The sequence below is a fragment of the Hemicordylus capensis genome, chromosome 13 (genome assembly GCF_027244095.1).
Source record: "Hemicordylus capensis ecotype Gifberg chromosome 13, rHemCap1.1.pri, whole genome shotgun sequence".
NCBI lineage: Eukaryota > Metazoa > Chordata > Lepidosauria > Squamata > Cordylidae > Hemicordylus > Hemicordylus capensis.
The window spans coordinates 10,841,787-10,859,504 of record NC_069669.1 but is presented as its reverse complement, the minus strand read 5'-3'; the positions used below and the strand labels follow the sequence as shown (position 1 = coordinate 10,859,504).

The following is a 17,718-nucleotide window of genomic DNA, read 5'->3' as shown; positions in this document are numbered from 1 at the left end:
CAGTTGCCGGGGAGCAACAGCAGGAGAGAGGGCTGGCCTTCATCTCTTGACTGTGGGCTTGTCAGAGGTGGGTCACTGGGGGAAACAGGAGGCTGGACTAGAATGGCCTTGGACCTGATCCAGCAGAGCTGTCCTGATGTAGCAACCTCTGCTGGAGGAAGCACAATACCTGGTGCCCCTTAGCTTGCTCCTTGTCTAGGAGCTGCCCTCCTGCAGGGTCTTCAGAGATCAGCCCCGGCTATCTATGTGCTGAACAAACACCCAGACTCACCGTTGAAGCCAACAGCCAAGACGCAGGCAGCAGGAGACAAACTCAGCGACGTGGCAAAGTAAGGCAGGGGGACCTTCTCCACAACCTGCACACAAGCAAGGAGAAGTTCCGACATGTTAGATCCAAAGGATTGGATCCCAAAATAACTTGTTCAAGCCCAGCGTGGTGTAGTGGTTAGAGTGCTGGACTAGGACCGGGGAGACCCGAGTTCAAATCCCCATTCGACCATGAAACTTGCTGGGTGACTCCTTTCGTTGGGCAACCTTGTACGTATGTGGAGCCTCAAGTCCAGCTCCAGAGTTCTGGAGCCGATCTCAGACAAGTGACCGAGGAAAACCGTAGGCACCTGTTTCTGCAGCAGGCTGTAGAACAAGACCTCCTTCTGCAGCCCAAAGCCCATGTAGACGATTGTGCTTTTATCCCAAGGGCAAAAGGCTGCCAGGCTGGGAGGCAGAGGGTTGGGTACCTAGGAGAGGAAATGCAAGAGGAGAAGTCACAACCAGCTGTGTGTACGTTGGAGCAAATCCATTCCATGTTTGGAGACTGGAATGAATCGTGCAAAGTCTGGTGAACTGACACACTATTTACAAATCTGAGATTTCGGCCCTGATGAGGGAAGCACCTTCCCTCCCCAAGGACGGCAGAACCTCTTTAAGCATTGAGTGGAAATTAACCCACCATTTGCAAAAAAATGAAGACTTTAAAAATGAGGACTAGGAGCTTTTCTTTTGTAGCCAAACAGAGAACTTGCATTCTGTTGCAAAATCCTTTGCTTCTGATATTGCAATCACACTTCTTCCTAGGTTGCCTATAAGGCCACTGAAAAAGAACATTCAAGTCTGCTCTGCCTCTGTGTTTTGGAATCTTTCACCAGCAGGAAGTTTTGACAGGCAAAACCTGGACACACCAGAAGGCTAAGAAGCATTACTTGAGCTTGCTTATTTATTAGATTTATAAAACCACCGAGCACCTACATCTGAAGGACACATCTAACTCTAACACAACTTAAAACAATAAATAAAGCTCAGTAAACGCAATTAAAACTTTAAATTCATAAAATTTTAAAAATACTTTTAACAAAAAACTTCTTAAAAAATAATTTTCGCAAAAGGTCTAAGAAAACGGGTGTGTCTTAAATTATTTTTCTGAAGGCAGCCAGAGATGGAGAAGCTCTTATATTGACAGAGAGCACATTCCGAAGCCCAGGGGCAACCACAGAGAAGGCCTCGTCTCCCGTAGCCACCAAAGGAGCTGGTGGCAGCTGTAACCGAACCTCCCGCTGTGTTCTCAGTAAGTGGCGGGGTTCATGATGAAGAAGGAGCTCTGTTAAGTGCCCTGGACCCAAGCCATGAAGGGCTTTATAGGTGATAACCAGCACTTCATATTTTACTTGGAAACATACATCTCCACTTATGAAGTGGAAAAGGCAAGTCTGCAAGACATTCTTACCTCAGGACCCGTAGGTGCTGGGAAGCTTAGCCAATCAATGAGCTCACATCTGTCCTTCAGCCAATCCGAGACCCAGACGCTGACGCGGCGATCGGCGCTTGCAGCCAACCAGAGATCACCGCCTTCAACCCCAAGTTCCGTGTGCTAGAGAACAGGATATCGGAATGACAACGATAACCCCTGCTAACTGGGCAAAGAGGCACCTTTTTAACGTGGCAATTCTCTTTATTTAGCAGAGGGAAAGTAATTGGCCCTCTCCACCCCCAGCACAGGATATCCAGTGACTGTTGTTGGTGTCTGTCTTACGTTTCGTTTTAGATTGTGAGCCCTTCAGGGACAGGGGTCCACTTTATTTATTTATTATTTATCCATGTAAACCGCTTAGGAAACCTTTGTTGAAAAATGATATATAAATGTTGTTTTATTCTGCAGCAAGGGCGGAAGGAAGAGCGATTTCTCCCTCCCCTCCACCACCCTGATCTGTTCTTTAAAAGTCACTAACAAAATAACCACCACCCAATTCAAAAGGGAGCCCCAGACAAGCACAAGGCAGGCTAGCAGATCAGTAGCCCTTTGACAGCCACAAACCACCAGCATTTTGCAATACAGCCCGGACATTCCGTCACATTTTAGAGTGACCAAGAAACGAAATGCTGGGCGGGGCTATGCAGATGAGGGCGAGCTTGATTCTTACTGGCTGGACCCACCGGGGCAAGGAACCAGTTTCACCCTGCCTCTCTTTCCAGGCACGCTTTTAGTTTCCCCCATGGAAGTCAATGGTTGCCAATCATTCCTGGGGGTGTTGGGGGGGAGCAGTAAAGCAGTTAGTGGACTGCAGAGTGAAGGGAGATAAAGAGAGCTAGATGGTGGGGGGGACAAGGGGAAATAAAGGAGGCAGCAAAATAAAGGATGAGGGAGACCATGAGCTAATCACCAGGAGTTCGAGACAGTTTTGTAGGAGTGTCAGAAGAAAATCTGGGAGAAGCAAAATATTAGCAGGGGAGGGAAAGTGAGAGAGCGCAATCATTGGGGCGGGTGTGTGTGTGTGTGTGTGTGTGTGTGTGTGTGTGTGTGTGTGTAAAAGGGTCAGAAGCCTTCATCTCATCTCCCCGAAATAAGAGAGCTGGCCTAGTGGTAGCAAGCATGAACGGTCCCCTTGGTTTGCATTTAAATGGGAGACTACATGTGTGAGGACTGTAAGCTCTTCCCCTCAGGGGATGGGGCCACTCTGGGAAGAGCACCTGCCTGCTTGCATGCAGAAGGTTCCAAGTTCCCTCCCTGGCCGAGAGAGACTACTGCCGGCATCCCTGGAGAAGCTGCTGCCAATCTGGGCAGGCAATACGGAGCTAGATGGACCAATGGCCTGACTCCATATAAGGCAGCTGCCTAAGTTTTTACCAACTTTGCTGTGGGTGCCTGATCACAAGACCTTGCTTGACTGATTGAGTGATTGCTTTTCTGCCCAAATAGTCACAAAGTGGTTAGACAGAGCACTGCACACCCTTCACCTCGCAGCGCACAGATGGGCAATGCGGCCAGCTCCACGCTGATGCCATGCGGAGAGCCACCTCACCTGTTTCCTTGTGCAGTGGATCACATTGATGGGGGCTGAGCGGTGGTCGGCCAGAATGCGAATGGTCATCCCTGTCCGGGGGCTGCTCACAGCGATCAGCCCGTCCTTGTCTCCGGACAGGATTATTTCTCCTGGAAACCGAAAGAGCAGAACAGAGTTAAGAGCCAGGATACAGAAGAGAGGCACACACCACACACACACACACACACAACTGACCCTCTCCATCCCCACCACAACATTCCTCCAGTGGCTGTTGCTGGTGTCTATCTTATGTTTCTTTTTAGACTGTGAGTCCTTTGGGGACAGGGAGCCATCTTATTTATTTAGTTAGAACAACTGCTTTGGAAACTTGCTGAAAAGCAGTATATATTCGTCATCGCAGCAGTAGCTTTTCTACTGAGCAGCTTGAAGACCTTTAAATATCTTGCTCTTGTTTCCCATGTCGCCCCCTCTTTGGCCCGGCTGGCGTGTTGCTTTTGGACACGGCTCAGCCTCTTCGATTTCATCACGGCCATTCCACGAGGCAAACGCTGTCCCTTGAACGCCCCCCTCGTTTGTGAGAGCCAGCATTCTCCCCTGCCATAGAGAGCTTTTCGCTTTCAGGGCCCTCCTTGCGGTCGACTGAAGACACCTAGCCAAAACCCATCCTTCAAGGAGATGGGGTACCAAGACCAGCTAGGTGGACCAAGGGTCTGACTCCGTATAAGGCAGCTTCCTGTGTGCGGAGTGGAAAAAGGGAGAAAGACAGACCAAGAAGTTGAGCACAGCCCTGCTTCTCGAGGCAGGATCGATGCTAGCAGCCCGCCAGTGGCGGATGCTCTTACCATCCACGGAGTACTGAAGGGCCATCACCGCGACCGAGTGGGGATGCATTTTCAGCTCCATCTCTGTCCGGGAAATGCTGAAGACGCGGATGGTGCCGTCGCTGTACCCGGCCATGATTTGCTGGCTTTCCGCTCCGCTGGGGAAGACGGGGGGCGGGCCCCAGGCCAGGCACAAGCAGCTCTGGGGGTTCGGGGGGAGAAGTAGCTTGTTGGGACAGCCAAGCAGCAGGACCCGCAAGGAGGGGAACGACGCAGCCGGGTGGCCGGAGCTGGTCGGGTTTCCCTGCATCTTGGGACTAACCTGATTGAGAACTTGGAACTGGACCACCAGCTCCATGCTGGCCAGGGACCAAACGCGCACGCTGCCGTCGTCCCCGCACGTGGCGCAGTGTGATTCTTCGGGGCTGAAGGCGACTTCATTCACCTGCGGAGGCAGAGAGTGGTGACTGGGAGGGAACTCCGGTTGGCCAGGAGATTCAGCCCAGGCCAAAGAAAAGGCTTCCTCACCCAACGAAAAGGAGAGCGGGTCTTGGGGTGCTGAGCATGAATCCTCCCCTTTGCTAAGCAGGGTCTGCCCTGGGTCACATTTGAATGGGAGACTCCATGTGTGAGCAGGCCGGCTCAACTTGTAGTCCAAAAACCCAGCTGCTTTTGGACTACAACGCCCACAACCCCCAGCCACAGTGGCCAATAGACAGGGATTATGGGAGTTGTAGGCCAACATCCGCAGGAGGGTTGAAGTTGAGCAGGCCTGCCTTAGGGGGTGGGGCCGCTCTGGGAAGAGCACCTGCATGTTTGCATGCAGAAGGTCCCAGGTTCCCTCCCGGGCAGCATCTCCAAGATAGGGATGGGAGAGACTCCTGCCTGCAACCTTGGAGAAGCTGCTGCCAGTCTGTGCAGACAATGCTGAGCTAGATGGACCAAGGGTTGGACTCAGTAGAAGGCAGCTTCTTAAGTTCCTATGAAAAGCCTATGGCAGAGGTTGGCCTGCGACTCACATGAGAGACTATAGAGAGTTTGGGCCTCCTTAGTTTAGAAAGAGGGCAGACACAGGGGGACATTGGAAGGGGGGCGTAAAATTTTGCACAGTGTGCATGAAGGGGAAAGAGAGCTTTTCTCCCCCCTCTCATAATAATTAGAAGGTGAATGCTGGGAGATTCAGGACAGACACAAGGCAGGACTTCATTACACAACGTGTAGTTTGCCGACACCAGAGGTGGTGATAGCCACTGATCTGGACGGTTTTAAAAAGGCATTAGTCCTATCCTCCGTGCATCTGTCTGTCTATGGCTACTAGCCTGGATAGCTATGTATTTCCAATAGGGCTGAGAGAGATTCCTGCCTACAATCTTGGAGAAGCCACTGCCAGTCTGTGTAGACAATACTGAGCTAGATGGACCAAGGGTCTGACTCGGTAGAAGGCAGCTTCCTGTGTTCCTATGATCAGAGGGAGCATGTCTCTGAACACCAGGTGCTAGGATATGGGAGGGGGCAATTGCCCCCTTTCCCCCACTTGCGTGCTTCCCAGATGCCGCTGGCTGGCTACTGTGTGAAGCCGGATGCTGGACTGGATCGGCCTCTGGCCTGATCCAGCAGGGCTTTTCTTATGTTCTTAACTCCCATCATCCCCAGTCACAATGGCCTAAGGCCCCTGGGAGCTGTAGTCTTGCAGTCCCCTGGGAGCAGTAGTCCAACAGCATCTGGGGACCCAAGTTTGAAAACCCCTGGAATTGCCTGCCAGAAGAGGTGGTTGCTGGCTGCTAGATTAATGGCTTTAAAATGAGATTTGACACCTTCCTGAAAAAGGAAAGAGCTATTGAGAACTATTAACTGTAACGGCTGAACAGATTCTTCATGTTTAGCATCAGTATGCCAATTGCTGGTGGCAGGGGATAACAGCAGGACAGGGCCTTCATGCCCTAAGGACTTCGGAAATCATCTGACTGGTCAGTGCAGAAAGCAAGATACTAGACTAAATCAAAGTTTGGTCTGTTCTAACAGGGCTCCTGTTCTTAGAAACTCTGGCAGGCCCCAGAAGGAGAGATCTGTCTGAATCTCCACTGCTAAGAAATCCCTTCAAATCCTGCACCTTGTTCTTGTGCCCGCTGATCAGTCGGATGCTGGTGTTGTCTGCCCAGTTGATGTACCACAACGTCCCTGCAGTGGTGCCAACAATTCCCATGTCCATACAGTGGTCAAAGGTGGCGCTAACAATGGTTCCGTCCAGGGTCATTTCCTGTTCCAAGAGGACTGAGCTAGATCTGCAGAAGAGAGGAAGACACGCAATTCAGTTTTCTTCACCTTGGCCTTGGGGCTTCTACAAGTTCAACTGTGTGGTAGGAAAACCACTTGTCTAGGCTGCAACTGTTGTAGCAGCCCTTGGGGAAACTGCTTTCCCCAAGGACCGCTGGGGTCTTTCATCCTGGAGTACTACCAAACACCGGAGAGGGGAGGAAAGGAAGAGATCAGATCTCCATTCTTGCTGTAGTCCACGATCCCCAAACTTGGGTCAGAATACAACTCCCAGCCACAAAAGCCTATGGAGTGGGGGCAGGGTCCACCCTGGTTTGCATTCTAACCCTAACCCTTGGAGAATCCACTGCCAGTTTGGGTAGACAATACTGAGCTAGATGGACCAATGGTCTGAGAACCAGAAGTTCTCAAACCTGGGTCCCCCTATGATGTTGGACTACAACTCCCAGGGGCCTTTGGCCATTGTAGCTGGGGATTATGGGAGTTGTAGTCTAACAACATCCAGGGACCAAAGTCTGAAGACTTTTAAACAGAACAGACCGTTCACTGTAGGGCTACAGAAATCAAAGCTAGAGAACGCATTACCTGGCACTGGAACCTTGGGCTCTCAGCTCCTGAACAGCTGCCACTGACCACAGTCGGACTCTCTTGGTGTTGCTGCCGCTTACCAGCCGATTACCGTGACACTGAATTACACCTACAGGAGCACAGGATTTACAGGAGAACCTCAGTATCTGCAGGGGTTCCATTCTCCGCTAATACCGCAAATATTGAGTCATTGGGGCTTTGGAAATCTGGCCGTTAGGTTCCCGGAGATAGAGGAAATGTCGGGAAAATGGGGTAAAAGGCCCTAGAAATGCGGCGGGGGGGGGAATAACATGCTCCGCAGGTCCCCAGCAGTCCAGCCCCTGAGTAAAAAAAAATGCCTGAAAAAATCACATTTCACTGCCTATCATGTTATGCTTTGTTGCAACATGAGCCATAACATGGTTCCCAATCGAAAAAATGCTGGCCGAGGTAATTTCTGGCGATCCAGCGACCCGTGGATTTTATCCTTTAAAACTCTCCCCCCCACACACCCACATATACTGAGGCTGGGGGTCCATTACCCGACTGTGGATACGCTAAACCACAGATAGTAAGTCCGCAATTAACAACACTCTCCTGTATTCACATTAACCACTGGACGTGCCCTCCATCATCTCCACAGCTCTCCAACTTTTTCCATGGAAGGTCTGGTCTCTTAATGGCTGTGGCTCATGGTGGCTAAATGGAACCTAAAGGGGAAGATCCTACGCCGCGGCACAGATACTTACCAATCTCCCCCTCATCGGCCTCCCAAGTCATGAAACAGTGATTGGTCTCTGCATCCCAAGCACAGATCTGTCCTGTGCTGGTCCCGCTGTACAGAAGACAGTCGGAACTATAGCACAACGATGTCAGCTCCACGGGACCAATGGCGTTGGGGACGGGGACTCTGTGAACCTGAGGCCCAAGGGAAAGTTCGATCAGCAGGTATTTTAACTGGTTCTGGGAGGTACATCAGATCTCCACTCTCCCCCACCACTCCATGGGGCTGGATGTGTAGGCTTCTGACTCTGCCACGCAGCGCTCTCTCTCTCTCTCTCTCTCTCTCTCACTCACTCTCACTCATCCTCCAAGATCCGAATCTGTGACTCGGAGGAGAAGTACCTTGAGGCTGATCTCAGCTCCCTGCTGTTCCGTCAGCCAAAACGTCATGGCTCCCCACCCAACGCAGGCCAGGTGTCCCACTGCAAGGGGGCTGAAGGCGACTTCATGGACAGGCTCAGACAGTCGGGTGGAGGACATCAGTTCGTAGGTCTGAGCGTTCCACAGGGCAATGGTCCGGTCAGCGTAGTCCCCTGGTGAGCACGGAGGAGACATTTCAGGGCAGCGATTTAAAATAAGGGAAGTGTGCTTGCTTCTTCTTTATCCTGCAGTTTACATAAAGCTAGGGTTGGCGCCAGTGTTCCCTCTAACAGGGATTCCCAGAGGTTGTTGACTACAATTCCCAGAATCCCCAGCTGCAAAGGCCATTGCAGAAGAGGGTTCTGGGAGTTGTAGTCAACAACCTCTGGGATTCCCTGTTACAAGGAACACCGGTTGTCAGTCAAAGAGATCAATCTTAGACGGTTCAGCTGATTAAATTGGCATCAATTTACATATCTGTGTATATTTACATATGAGGGAAACGTATGCAAAAGACACTTTGCTTTCAGAGGATGCATAATCGACGATGAGGCGTCTTCCCTTCTCTCACATGCGTGAAAGAAGGTCTCCTCCGAGATGGTGTCTGTTATCAGCAGATGGTACAAAAATCTTTTAAAAGAATTGTATTTCCTGCCCAGTTTGCTGGATGAACTCTTTCAGTCCACCGAAACGTTTCTGCTCTATGGAAGTTGAGCAGATGCTGCAGCCTTGCAGAGCACACGTGAAAACAAAGGTTTACAAAACAGACGGAGACCCAAGGTGGGCTTTAGAAACAGCTTGCAACTGTAGGACCGGGAAAGCCTCCTCCCTGAAATTTTGGGGATCCGCTGTCAGTCAGTGTAGATAGTACCAAGCTAGATGGGCCAAGGGCCTGTCTCAGTATGAAACAGCTTCCTACGTTCCTCACCCCGAAGTTGCTATTACCACTGCAGAGAGATAAAATCACACAACACATAAACCACTTGTGGAATTCTCTGCCACAAGATGTGGTGACAGCCAAGAACCTGGGTGGCTTTAAGAAGGGTTTGGCTAACTTAGGAGAGGTCTATCATCGGCTACTAGTCGGAAGGCTGTGGGCCACCTCCAGCCTCAAGGGCAGGATGCCTCTGAGTACCAGTTGCAGGGGAGTAACAGCAGGAGGGATGGCATGCCCTCAACTCCTGCCTGTAGGCTTCCAGCGGCATCTGGTGGGCCACTATGCAAAACAGGATGCTGGACTAGATGGGCTTCCTTGGGCCTGATCCAGCAGGGCTGTTCTTATGTTCTGGGAAAGCATCTGTACCTGTCCTCCCACACGCCACACAAAGCCAATAGTCAGGGGTCTTAAATCAGGCCAAGGACAAGGGAATAAAGGGTTAACCGTCTCTGAGAATTCTGCTTCCCCGATCGCCGAAGCAGCCTCATGGAGCTGCTAACAAGCAAAGAGAAACTTTAAAAGCCCCGTCGGAGACCAAATCATCGGCTGCATCCAGTTCGGTTTGGTCCTCATGAGCCATGAGGGTTCACTGTAAATTTACAGGCTTGCCCCTATTTTGAGAGGCGAGTGGTGCTGGCTCCACCCCACTTGCTTACATCAGCTCAGTGCCAACTCAGTCATCTGCAATCTGCAGATTCGGTCTCCCTGTAAATATGATCAATGGGCCGAGCTGATCCCCGCCCCAAGAGAGATCTCTTTTTCTCCCTCCCCTTCGAGAGAGCCTCTGGATGTCCCAGCACAGAACTCCCAATGGCCTCCCCACGGCTCCCAAGGGTACCCACCTAGCGTGGCGAGAAGGCCATCGTCCCGAGAGTACGCCATGGCCTGCACTTGAGTCTCGTGATGGGACAGAACCTTTTGACAGGTCCCACTCGAGATGTTCCAGATGCGGATCTGGCAGCGTGAGTATCTGTAGCCCTGGCCGGAGGCAGAGGCGAGGACCTGGGGGGGGGGAAACAGTCTCCGTCACTAACTGGGTCCAAAGAAGAAACTAGGAGGCAGGGTCCTTCAGACGCTGATGAACTACAACTCCCATCACCGCCAGCCACAAACCCTGACCTCCCCCCAGGAAAACCGGGAGGAGGCGTTTGTACCTGGGCATCGTGGCTGACGGCCAAGGTGGAAATCTCTTCTGGGTGGCCCAGCCAATGCTGCTGGAATCCAGAGTGCAGGTCCTCCACAATGAGCAGGCAGCCACAGCTGTAGGCAAAGAAGCCTGGGAGGGAGCAGAGGAGAGAAGAAGCATTGTCTAGCGTGATGGGCAAAACAGGCACATTGGAGGCCACAACCGCTGCCAGTAGGAAAGGCTGGATTAATCTGTAGAGCCACACACACACACGTTTTGTTGGGAGCACACGTTTTTGTTTGGTGGGGATCTTATGGTTTCTTACAAATACAACACATATTGATATAAAGCTTTTCAACAAAGGTTCCCAAAGTGGTTTACATAGATATATATGAATGGATATGGCGCCGTGTCCCCAAAGGGCTCATAATCTAAAAAAGAAACCTAGGATCAACACCAGCAACAGCCACTGGAGGGATGCTGTGCTTAGGGCTGGATAGGGCCAGTTGCTCTCCCCCTGCTCAATATAAGAGAATCACCACTTTTAGAAAGGTGCCACAAGATGTGGTGACAGCCAACAACCTGGATGGCTTGAAGAGGGGTTTGGATAACTTCATGGAGGAGAGGTCTATCAACGGCTACTAGTCGGAGGGCTGTAGGCCACCTCCAGCCTTGAGGGCGGGGTGCCTCTGGGTACCAGTTGCGGGGGAGTAACAGCAGGAGAGAGGGCATGCCCTCAACTCCTGCCTGTGGCTTCCAGCAGCATCTGGTGGGCCACTGTGCGAAACAGGATGCTGGACTAGATGGGCCTTGGGCCTGATCCACCAGGGCTGTTCTTATGTGCCTCTTACTCAGCAGGTTAGCATTGGTCCATCTTGTCTGTGGGAGTCCAACAACATTTGGGGACCCAGGTTCGAGAATCTGACTCAACAGTCAACAGAACGTACTTCCAAGGAAGTACACTCAGAACCACAGCCTCACACAGAGAGCTCAAAGATGTTCTGCACTTTCACGAATTGTATTTCGGGTCCAGATGCCAGGTGCTGCACAACTAGAAGAGGGACAACTTTTGAGGTGTTCTACTTGGAAATCTTATTTTGTGAATACAGACAATACCTGTATCTGGATTCCAGACCATATTCCCTCGGCCGTTCCCGTTGTAGCCAATGACAGTTCTGAGTTTGAGGCCCTCGTTACCAGCTGGAGGAGAGGCGAAGAAGGCCTGAAAGACAGACAGACAGACAGACACTGCTCCGGTACAAGCTCTAAAGAGTTGCCAGGGACTTCCCTCCCTGTCAAGAACACCACAAGATACCTAATCTGTGTGCCAAAGGAGCTCTCAGCAGTCCTGAGTCATCTTCATGATTTTCCAGCTTTTTATTTTTATCAGAAAGAATTTCACACAGCCCTCCCTCGAGATAAGCGAAACATCCATCATAGGAAGCTGCCAAATACTGAGTCAGACCCTTGATCCATCGAGTTCAGTATTGGCTACACTGACCGGCAGCAGCTCTTCAAGGTTTCGGGCAGGAGTTTCTCCCAGCCCTACCCGGAGATGCTGGGACCTTCTGCATGCAAAGCAGATGCTCTCCCACATGCGACAGGCCTGTCCCCTAAGGGGAATTATCTTGCAGCTGGCAGTGCTCACATTTAGTCACCCACTCAAATGGAAACCAGGGCAGACCCTGCTTAGCAAAGGAGACAATTCATGCTTGCTCCCGTCGAGACCAGCTCTCCTTCCTGCCTTTCAGTGACAGGAACAAGCCGTGCCCCAAACCATCAGCTGGTTTACTTGGCCCCGCAGAACGCCGTGCGAGTTGCCAAGAAATGTACCACTCCCTGATGGCAGAGCACCACTCCTCTGCCTGGATATCCCCGCCCCTGGCTGAGTTGCCCAGTGTGATGCTACAGGGTGAAGAAAGGGGCTGGGTAAGCCGTCAATTCTAAAGGGATTGTATCACGATTCAGAAGCCGAATCGCATTTCAAGCACATCCCTACTCTGATGTTCTGGAGAGCCATGCCTCCCTTTCCCACCTAACCTGATCCCTTCACACATCGTCTGGTCAATTCTTACCTTGGGAGGTGCAGAGGTTTTGAAACGGGGGTTAAAATGCCTGTAGCAATCTGGGCGGGCGTTGCTTTGGGTTTCGGATCCGTTGGTTGGCTTTCTGAATTCTGGGACATAAGAAAGAACAGAGACATTCGTACAGCTTCCTGTCCTTCAAAACTAGGATTTGTATTTATTTTTTTCTCCAGCGGGGGGACAGCCAAGTCCTTTGGGATGCTCACACCTGACCCAAGCATGTAGGCTGGCGGTGTGTGGGGAAGCGTTGGGGGCTTCTGAATCGTCCCCAAATGGAAAGTTTTAAAAACGTAAAAGGGACTCTGCATGTGCACGTAAAGCCGTGTGTGTGTGTGTGTGTGTGTGTGTGTGAGAGAGAGAGAGAGAGAGAGAGAACTGTCCTCTCTCTTCCACATGGCACAGGGGGTCTTCTTGTGTAGGCATTCACACACACAAGCTTCTGTTCATGCTAAAGATCCTAAATGCAGCTGTGTGCATATGTATGTGTATGTATGCAAGCTAGAGGCCTTGAGGTTTTATTTTAATTAAAAGGGAGTGCATAGAAACCTAGGAAGCTCCGTTCTACCGAGTCCAACTGTTGGTCCATCTAGCTCAGTATTGTCTTCACAGACTGGCAGCGGCTTCTCCAAGGTTGCAGGCAGGAGTCTCTCAGCCCTATCTTGGAGATGCTGCCAGGGAGAGAACTTGGAACCTTCTGCTCTTCCCAGAGTGGCCCCATCCCCCTAAGGTGAATATCTTATAGCGCTCACACAAGTAGTCTCCCATTCAAATGCAAACCAGGGCAGACCCAGCTTAGCAAAGGGGACATATAATAACACTTATGTCCGGCCACACACGTCAAGAACATGTCAAGGCCATGTGGTGAGCCAGCCCGTAGCCAATGGAACTGTGGCGATGGGAGATCTCAAGGAGGACATCTAGTCAATCCTGCAAGATGGCACGGCAGGATCTTCCATGTGCCAAAGACTGCCTTTAGCGGAACACAAAATTGACGGAGTCGCATATTTGAGGAAGGAAGCCAAGGAAGATTCTGGGATCATGGCAGGATTCAGCAGGCAGGCAGCCAGGATGCTTGGCCTGGGGGTCACGCCCGGGCCTCAGACGGAGCAGAGGAACTCAAAACAGGAGCCAGCTTTCTCTCCCTTCCTCCCCAGCTCAGCCCCCAGGAAATCCTCCCAGCCCTGGCTGTTTCTAGCCCTTAAATCAGAGATGGGCAAACGGCCATCCAGCTGTTGTTGAACTACAACTCCCATCATCCCCAGCCACAGGTGTAGTTCCACAACAGCTGTAGGGCCACCCCCGCCTTAACTGCTGCCTCCCAGCCAAAAGCCCTCGTCGCACGTCCTCTCCGGCTGATGGAGTTTCCCATTTCCTCACCAGCTCCGGCAAAACCAGGAAATGCAGCCCTTGCACCTGGTGACGGGGTCAGAGCTCTTCCCAGCCTCAGCTTTGCAGTCAACCCTGTACAGTGCAGGAGGACTTCTTCACCACAGGGCTGAGGTTCTCGGATGTGGTTCCTCAGACACTGTTGGACTACAACTCCCATCATCTCTAGCCACAAAGGCCCTTGGGAGTTGTAGTCCCTGAACAGCTGAGGACCCAAGCTCAAGACCCCCTGCCATGGGGAAACTTTGCAGTGACCTCACCGTGAAAACCTTGGGAAAATATCAACCCTGGAAATGACAGCCAGCCAACAACCGGGCTTGCCTTTGAGTCTAACCAATTCATCCCCAACAACAGTTTGACCGTGTTTATCCCACATAGACAGGCTTTCCTCTGTTGCCTTCCTCGACAAGCCAGTACCGTGGGCCCCATTTGCTATTCCAAAGTTGCGGGAACCTCCAAAGCGTGACCTACCATCTGCTGCACGGCGGCAGGGCTGAGAAGAGGGCCAAATAACTTCAGGCTCCATGACCCGAGGCTCTTCGCTCTGGACTGGCTCCTTCACGGCACGGACACCGTCCCTATTCCCACTCTCTCTGCTCTGGCTTTTCGGATGCAACTCCTCTTCTGCTTCCAAGTCAGAAAAAGTATCTGGAAAAAGTGAAGAGGCCGGGGATTGAACCTGCGGCCTTCTGCATGCAAGGCACGAGCTCTGTCTTTGAACCCTGGCTCCCCTCAAAAGGTTATCCCAGTCTACGGCTCAGGATCTGTGGTAGCTAATTGGCTCCACCCCCCCAAGCCACCATTTCGCCTGGCTCCGTTCCTCTGGTCACTAATCTGCTACTAAAGTCTCTAATTAGTGGGCTTCGGGGTCCTAGTAAAAACAAGGCAGATCTAGCAAGCCTTAGGAACATAGGAAGCTGCCATATACTGAGTCAGACCATTGGTCTATCTAGCTCAGTACTGTCTTCAGACTGGCAGCGGCTTCTCCAAGGTTGCAGGCAGGAATCTCTGATGTTGCCCGGGAGGGAACTTGGAACCTTCTGCTCTTCCCAGAGCGGCTCCATCCCCTGAGGGGAATCTCTTACAGTGCTCACACTTCTAGTCTCCCATTCATATGCAACCAGGGTGGAGCCTGCTTAGATAAGGGGACATGTTATGCTTGCTACCACAAGACCAGCTCTCCTCTCCTCTCTTAGTAAACTTTACTAAGTTTACCCCTTTAGTAAAAGACACCAGAAAGTGATAACTTAGCTATAAAGGAGAGCCTCATTATTTGAGAGTTCTCCATCTGCGATTTCGTGTATCTGTGGTCAGGTCACGGAGACCTGGTTTCGTTAATCGTGGGGCAACAATAGAGACTGCAGATAGGCTTAAATAGCCCTGAGTGGCCAGAAATTACTTCTGATGTCATTTCCAGGCACCATTTTGTATTACTGAGCTTTTTTGTGGCTTTTTCCTTAAAAAAATGTTTTTAAAAAACTTTCCCCAAACCAGGCAAAGGTGGAAGGATTTGGGGGTTTTGGGGACATCATTGGAGAGCAAGGTACTGTGCTTATTTCTGCTCCCACCCCCTTTTTCCTGGTGATTTTTAGCACACTTCAGCATGCTTGGGAACCTAACTCCTCCAATCCCACAGGATTGAGGTCTCTTTATTGGTGGTTCCAGTATCTGCAGCAATAGGCCGGAACGGAACCTCGGAAAATAAAGGAGGCCTCCTGTACACGGATTAAGTCTAGAAGCGAATTAGAAGGGGATGTGGAAGATGCAACGGGAGGGACATAAGAACAGCCCGGCTGGATCAGGCCCAAGACCTCTCTAGACCAGCATCCTGTTTCCCACAGTGGCCCACCAGATGCGTCTGGGGAGCCCCCAGGCAAGAGGGGAGGGCAGGCCCCCTCTCCTGCTGTTGCTCCCCTACAACTGGTATTTAAAAACATCATGCCTCTTGGTCTACAGCCTTCAAGACCAGTAGCCTGCTCTCCATGAATTTGTAATAAGGACATCAGGGTGTCTGCAAGATCTTAAGGGGCTGCCAGACAAGAGTTATTCCATTTTAGCAATTAATGGTTCTCCTTGCTCACCCTCATGGGCCATTCGCTGGATAGAACTGAGGTCCAGACAGGTAGGGGAGACCCTCGTGGGCAAAGGAGCCTGCTGGCGGGGAACGTCATTGGCTCCGTCTTTCAAATCCTCAAAGTTTTCTTGGTCAGCTTCTGTGAACAAGAAAGAGAGACATATATGAGAGCGTGGGGTGGGTTAAGAGAGAGAATATGAACAAGAGAGAGAAAGAGAGAGAGAACGAGAACACAGGAGAGAGAGAGAGATGAAGAGAGAGAGAATGAAAAGACAGAGAAAGAGCACGAAAATGAGAGAAAGAAGAGAAAGAAGATTAAGAAAGAATGAAAGAGAAAGAATGAGAGAAAGAAAAAGAGAACAAGAGAGATCGAGAGAGAAAAAAGAGAATGAGAGCAAGAGAAAATAAGAGAGCGAACATGGGGGGGGGAGAATAAATGAGAAAAACAATGAGCAAGAGAGGAAAAGAGAGAGAGAGAGAAAATGAAAGAGAGGCTTCCCTTATGAACGTGACTATCCACTGCCCCAGTCATATTAGGATTGCTCTGAAAAGTATCATGCCCAGAACAACAACAAAAAGTGCATGCACCAGTCAAATAAGGAAATGTCCTGATTTTTAAAGCAGTGTTAGGTGTATTGTACTCCATACTCCATTCCCCACCAATCGGACTGCAGGCTTTTTCACCATATGAGGAAAGAGAGGGGTGAACTACTGTTGGTACACAGCAGCTGTGCCTCAGGCAGTAGTCAGTTGTCTAGTAAGTAAGTTGCAGAATTCCTCCTATCCTCCTCCTCCTAATTATTTATAAACCACTTTTAGTTAAGACACACAACAGCAGCACAACACAAACATAAGAATACTGATAACTAAGCAACGTAACTTGAGGCAGAGACATTAAATGGATGCACCCGTACCATCTTCAGGAGAACTGAAAGCCTCGATAGCGGAAGAGTGGATCCGGGAATCCTCTATGATGGATGAATGGATTCTGGAATGGTAACAGGCCCAGCGTCAGAACGATGGGGAGCTGGGAACTCAAACGCAAGCGGACAGGCGCCCAGGGAAAAGGCATTCCCACTGCACAAGGCTTCAAAAAGGAAATGCCGAGCTCTTACTCATCCTTGGAGGTCTCCTCTGCGCGCACACCTAGGAAATCCCACAGAAAGATGGCATCGCCAACACTGATGACCAGCTGTTGGTTGGGGGAGAACTTCACTTGCTGGATTGGTTCAGAATGGCCAATGAACACCTGGGAGGAAGGAGGAGGGAAAGAGTAAGAGCATGATCCTTTAGCATGGATGGGTTTAGGGGATGGGGCCATAGCAGCTTCCTATGTTCCTATGGGGATGAGTCTATAGCTCATGGTAGAGCATCTGCTTTGCACGCAGAAGGCCCCAGATTCAATCCCTGGCAGCATCTCCAGGTAGGGATGGGAAGGACCCCTGTTTGGATGCCTAACAGAAGTAGTTCAGCAGTCTGTAGGTACAAGCGGAGTCTGCAGAAAAAATATCATGGCAGTCCAATGTTCTTGGTGGCGTCCTGTGATTGACAGGAGGAGGAGGAGCTCCTTGCAGAACCTTTGTTCGAGCATCCTGTATGTGCAAAAGTCTATGTGCTTTCTGCTTTCTCAGGGATGGTTTTTTGTTTAGGGTGGCTGAGCTTGCCCCAAAGCGGGGAGCATGCTTTGTGGTCCCTCCCAACACCCCAAAATGCCCCCCCACCCTAATCAGGAGCTTGCAGAGATTCAGTGCCTATCCATACACTCTTGTTAGCACTGAGCAATTGATCACATACAACAGAATCTACTCTCCAGAGGGGAGATTTCAACACACAATCCCGTTAATGCCGGTTTTGTAGGTCTTACGAAGATGAACTTGAGCAAAGAGTTTCAAATTTGCTTTGGGAGAGGTGTTTTGACTTATTTTACTAAACAAATATCTGACTTTTTGTGGTTAAAACGGGGCTGCTTCAAATCAGTTTTTGTCATTAGCTGCTTTGATTACTAAAAAGATTAAGCAAACCCTAAATGAA

The 17,718-nt window shown here is 50.7% G+C and overlaps 1 protein-coding gene across 1 annotated transcript in view; it reads right to left on the bottom strand.

The window, feature by feature from the left end:
- Positions 1-17,718, bottom strand: part of WDR90 (WD repeat domain 90) — a 63,964-nt gene that overhangs the window by 1,789 nt on the left and 44,457 nt on the right. The window contains exons 25-42 of the mRNA XM_053276957.1: positions 16,803-16,936; positions 16,602-16,675; positions 15,695-15,826; positions 14,085-14,261; positions 12,219-12,319; positions 11,260-11,365; positions 10,172-10,293; positions 9,860-10,019; positions 8,063-8,253; positions 7,687-7,855; positions 6,956-7,067; positions 6,207-6,378; positions 4,419-4,541; positions 4,118-4,298; positions 3,294-3,424; positions 1,721-1,864; positions 618-737; positions 272-356 (exon numbers count right to left, since the gene is read on the bottom strand). Of these exons, the coding sequence (XP_053132932.1) occupies positions 272-356; positions 618-737; positions 1,721-1,864; positions 3,294-3,424; positions 4,118-4,298; positions 4,419-4,541; positions 6,207-6,378; positions 6,956-7,067; positions 7,687-7,855; positions 8,063-8,253; positions 9,860-10,019; positions 10,172-10,293; positions 11,260-11,365; positions 12,219-12,319; positions 14,085-14,261; positions 15,695-15,826; positions 16,602-16,675; positions 16,803-16,936 (2,434 nt within the window). The remainder of the gene's footprint in view (positions 1-271; positions 357-617; positions 738-1,720; positions 1,865-3,293; positions 3,425-4,117; positions 4,299-4,418; positions 4,542-6,206; positions 6,379-6,955; positions 7,068-7,686; positions 7,856-8,062; positions 8,254-9,859; positions 10,020-10,171; positions 10,294-11,259; positions 11,366-12,218; positions 12,320-14,084; positions 14,262-15,694; positions 15,827-16,601; positions 16,676-16,802; positions 16,937-17,718) is intronic.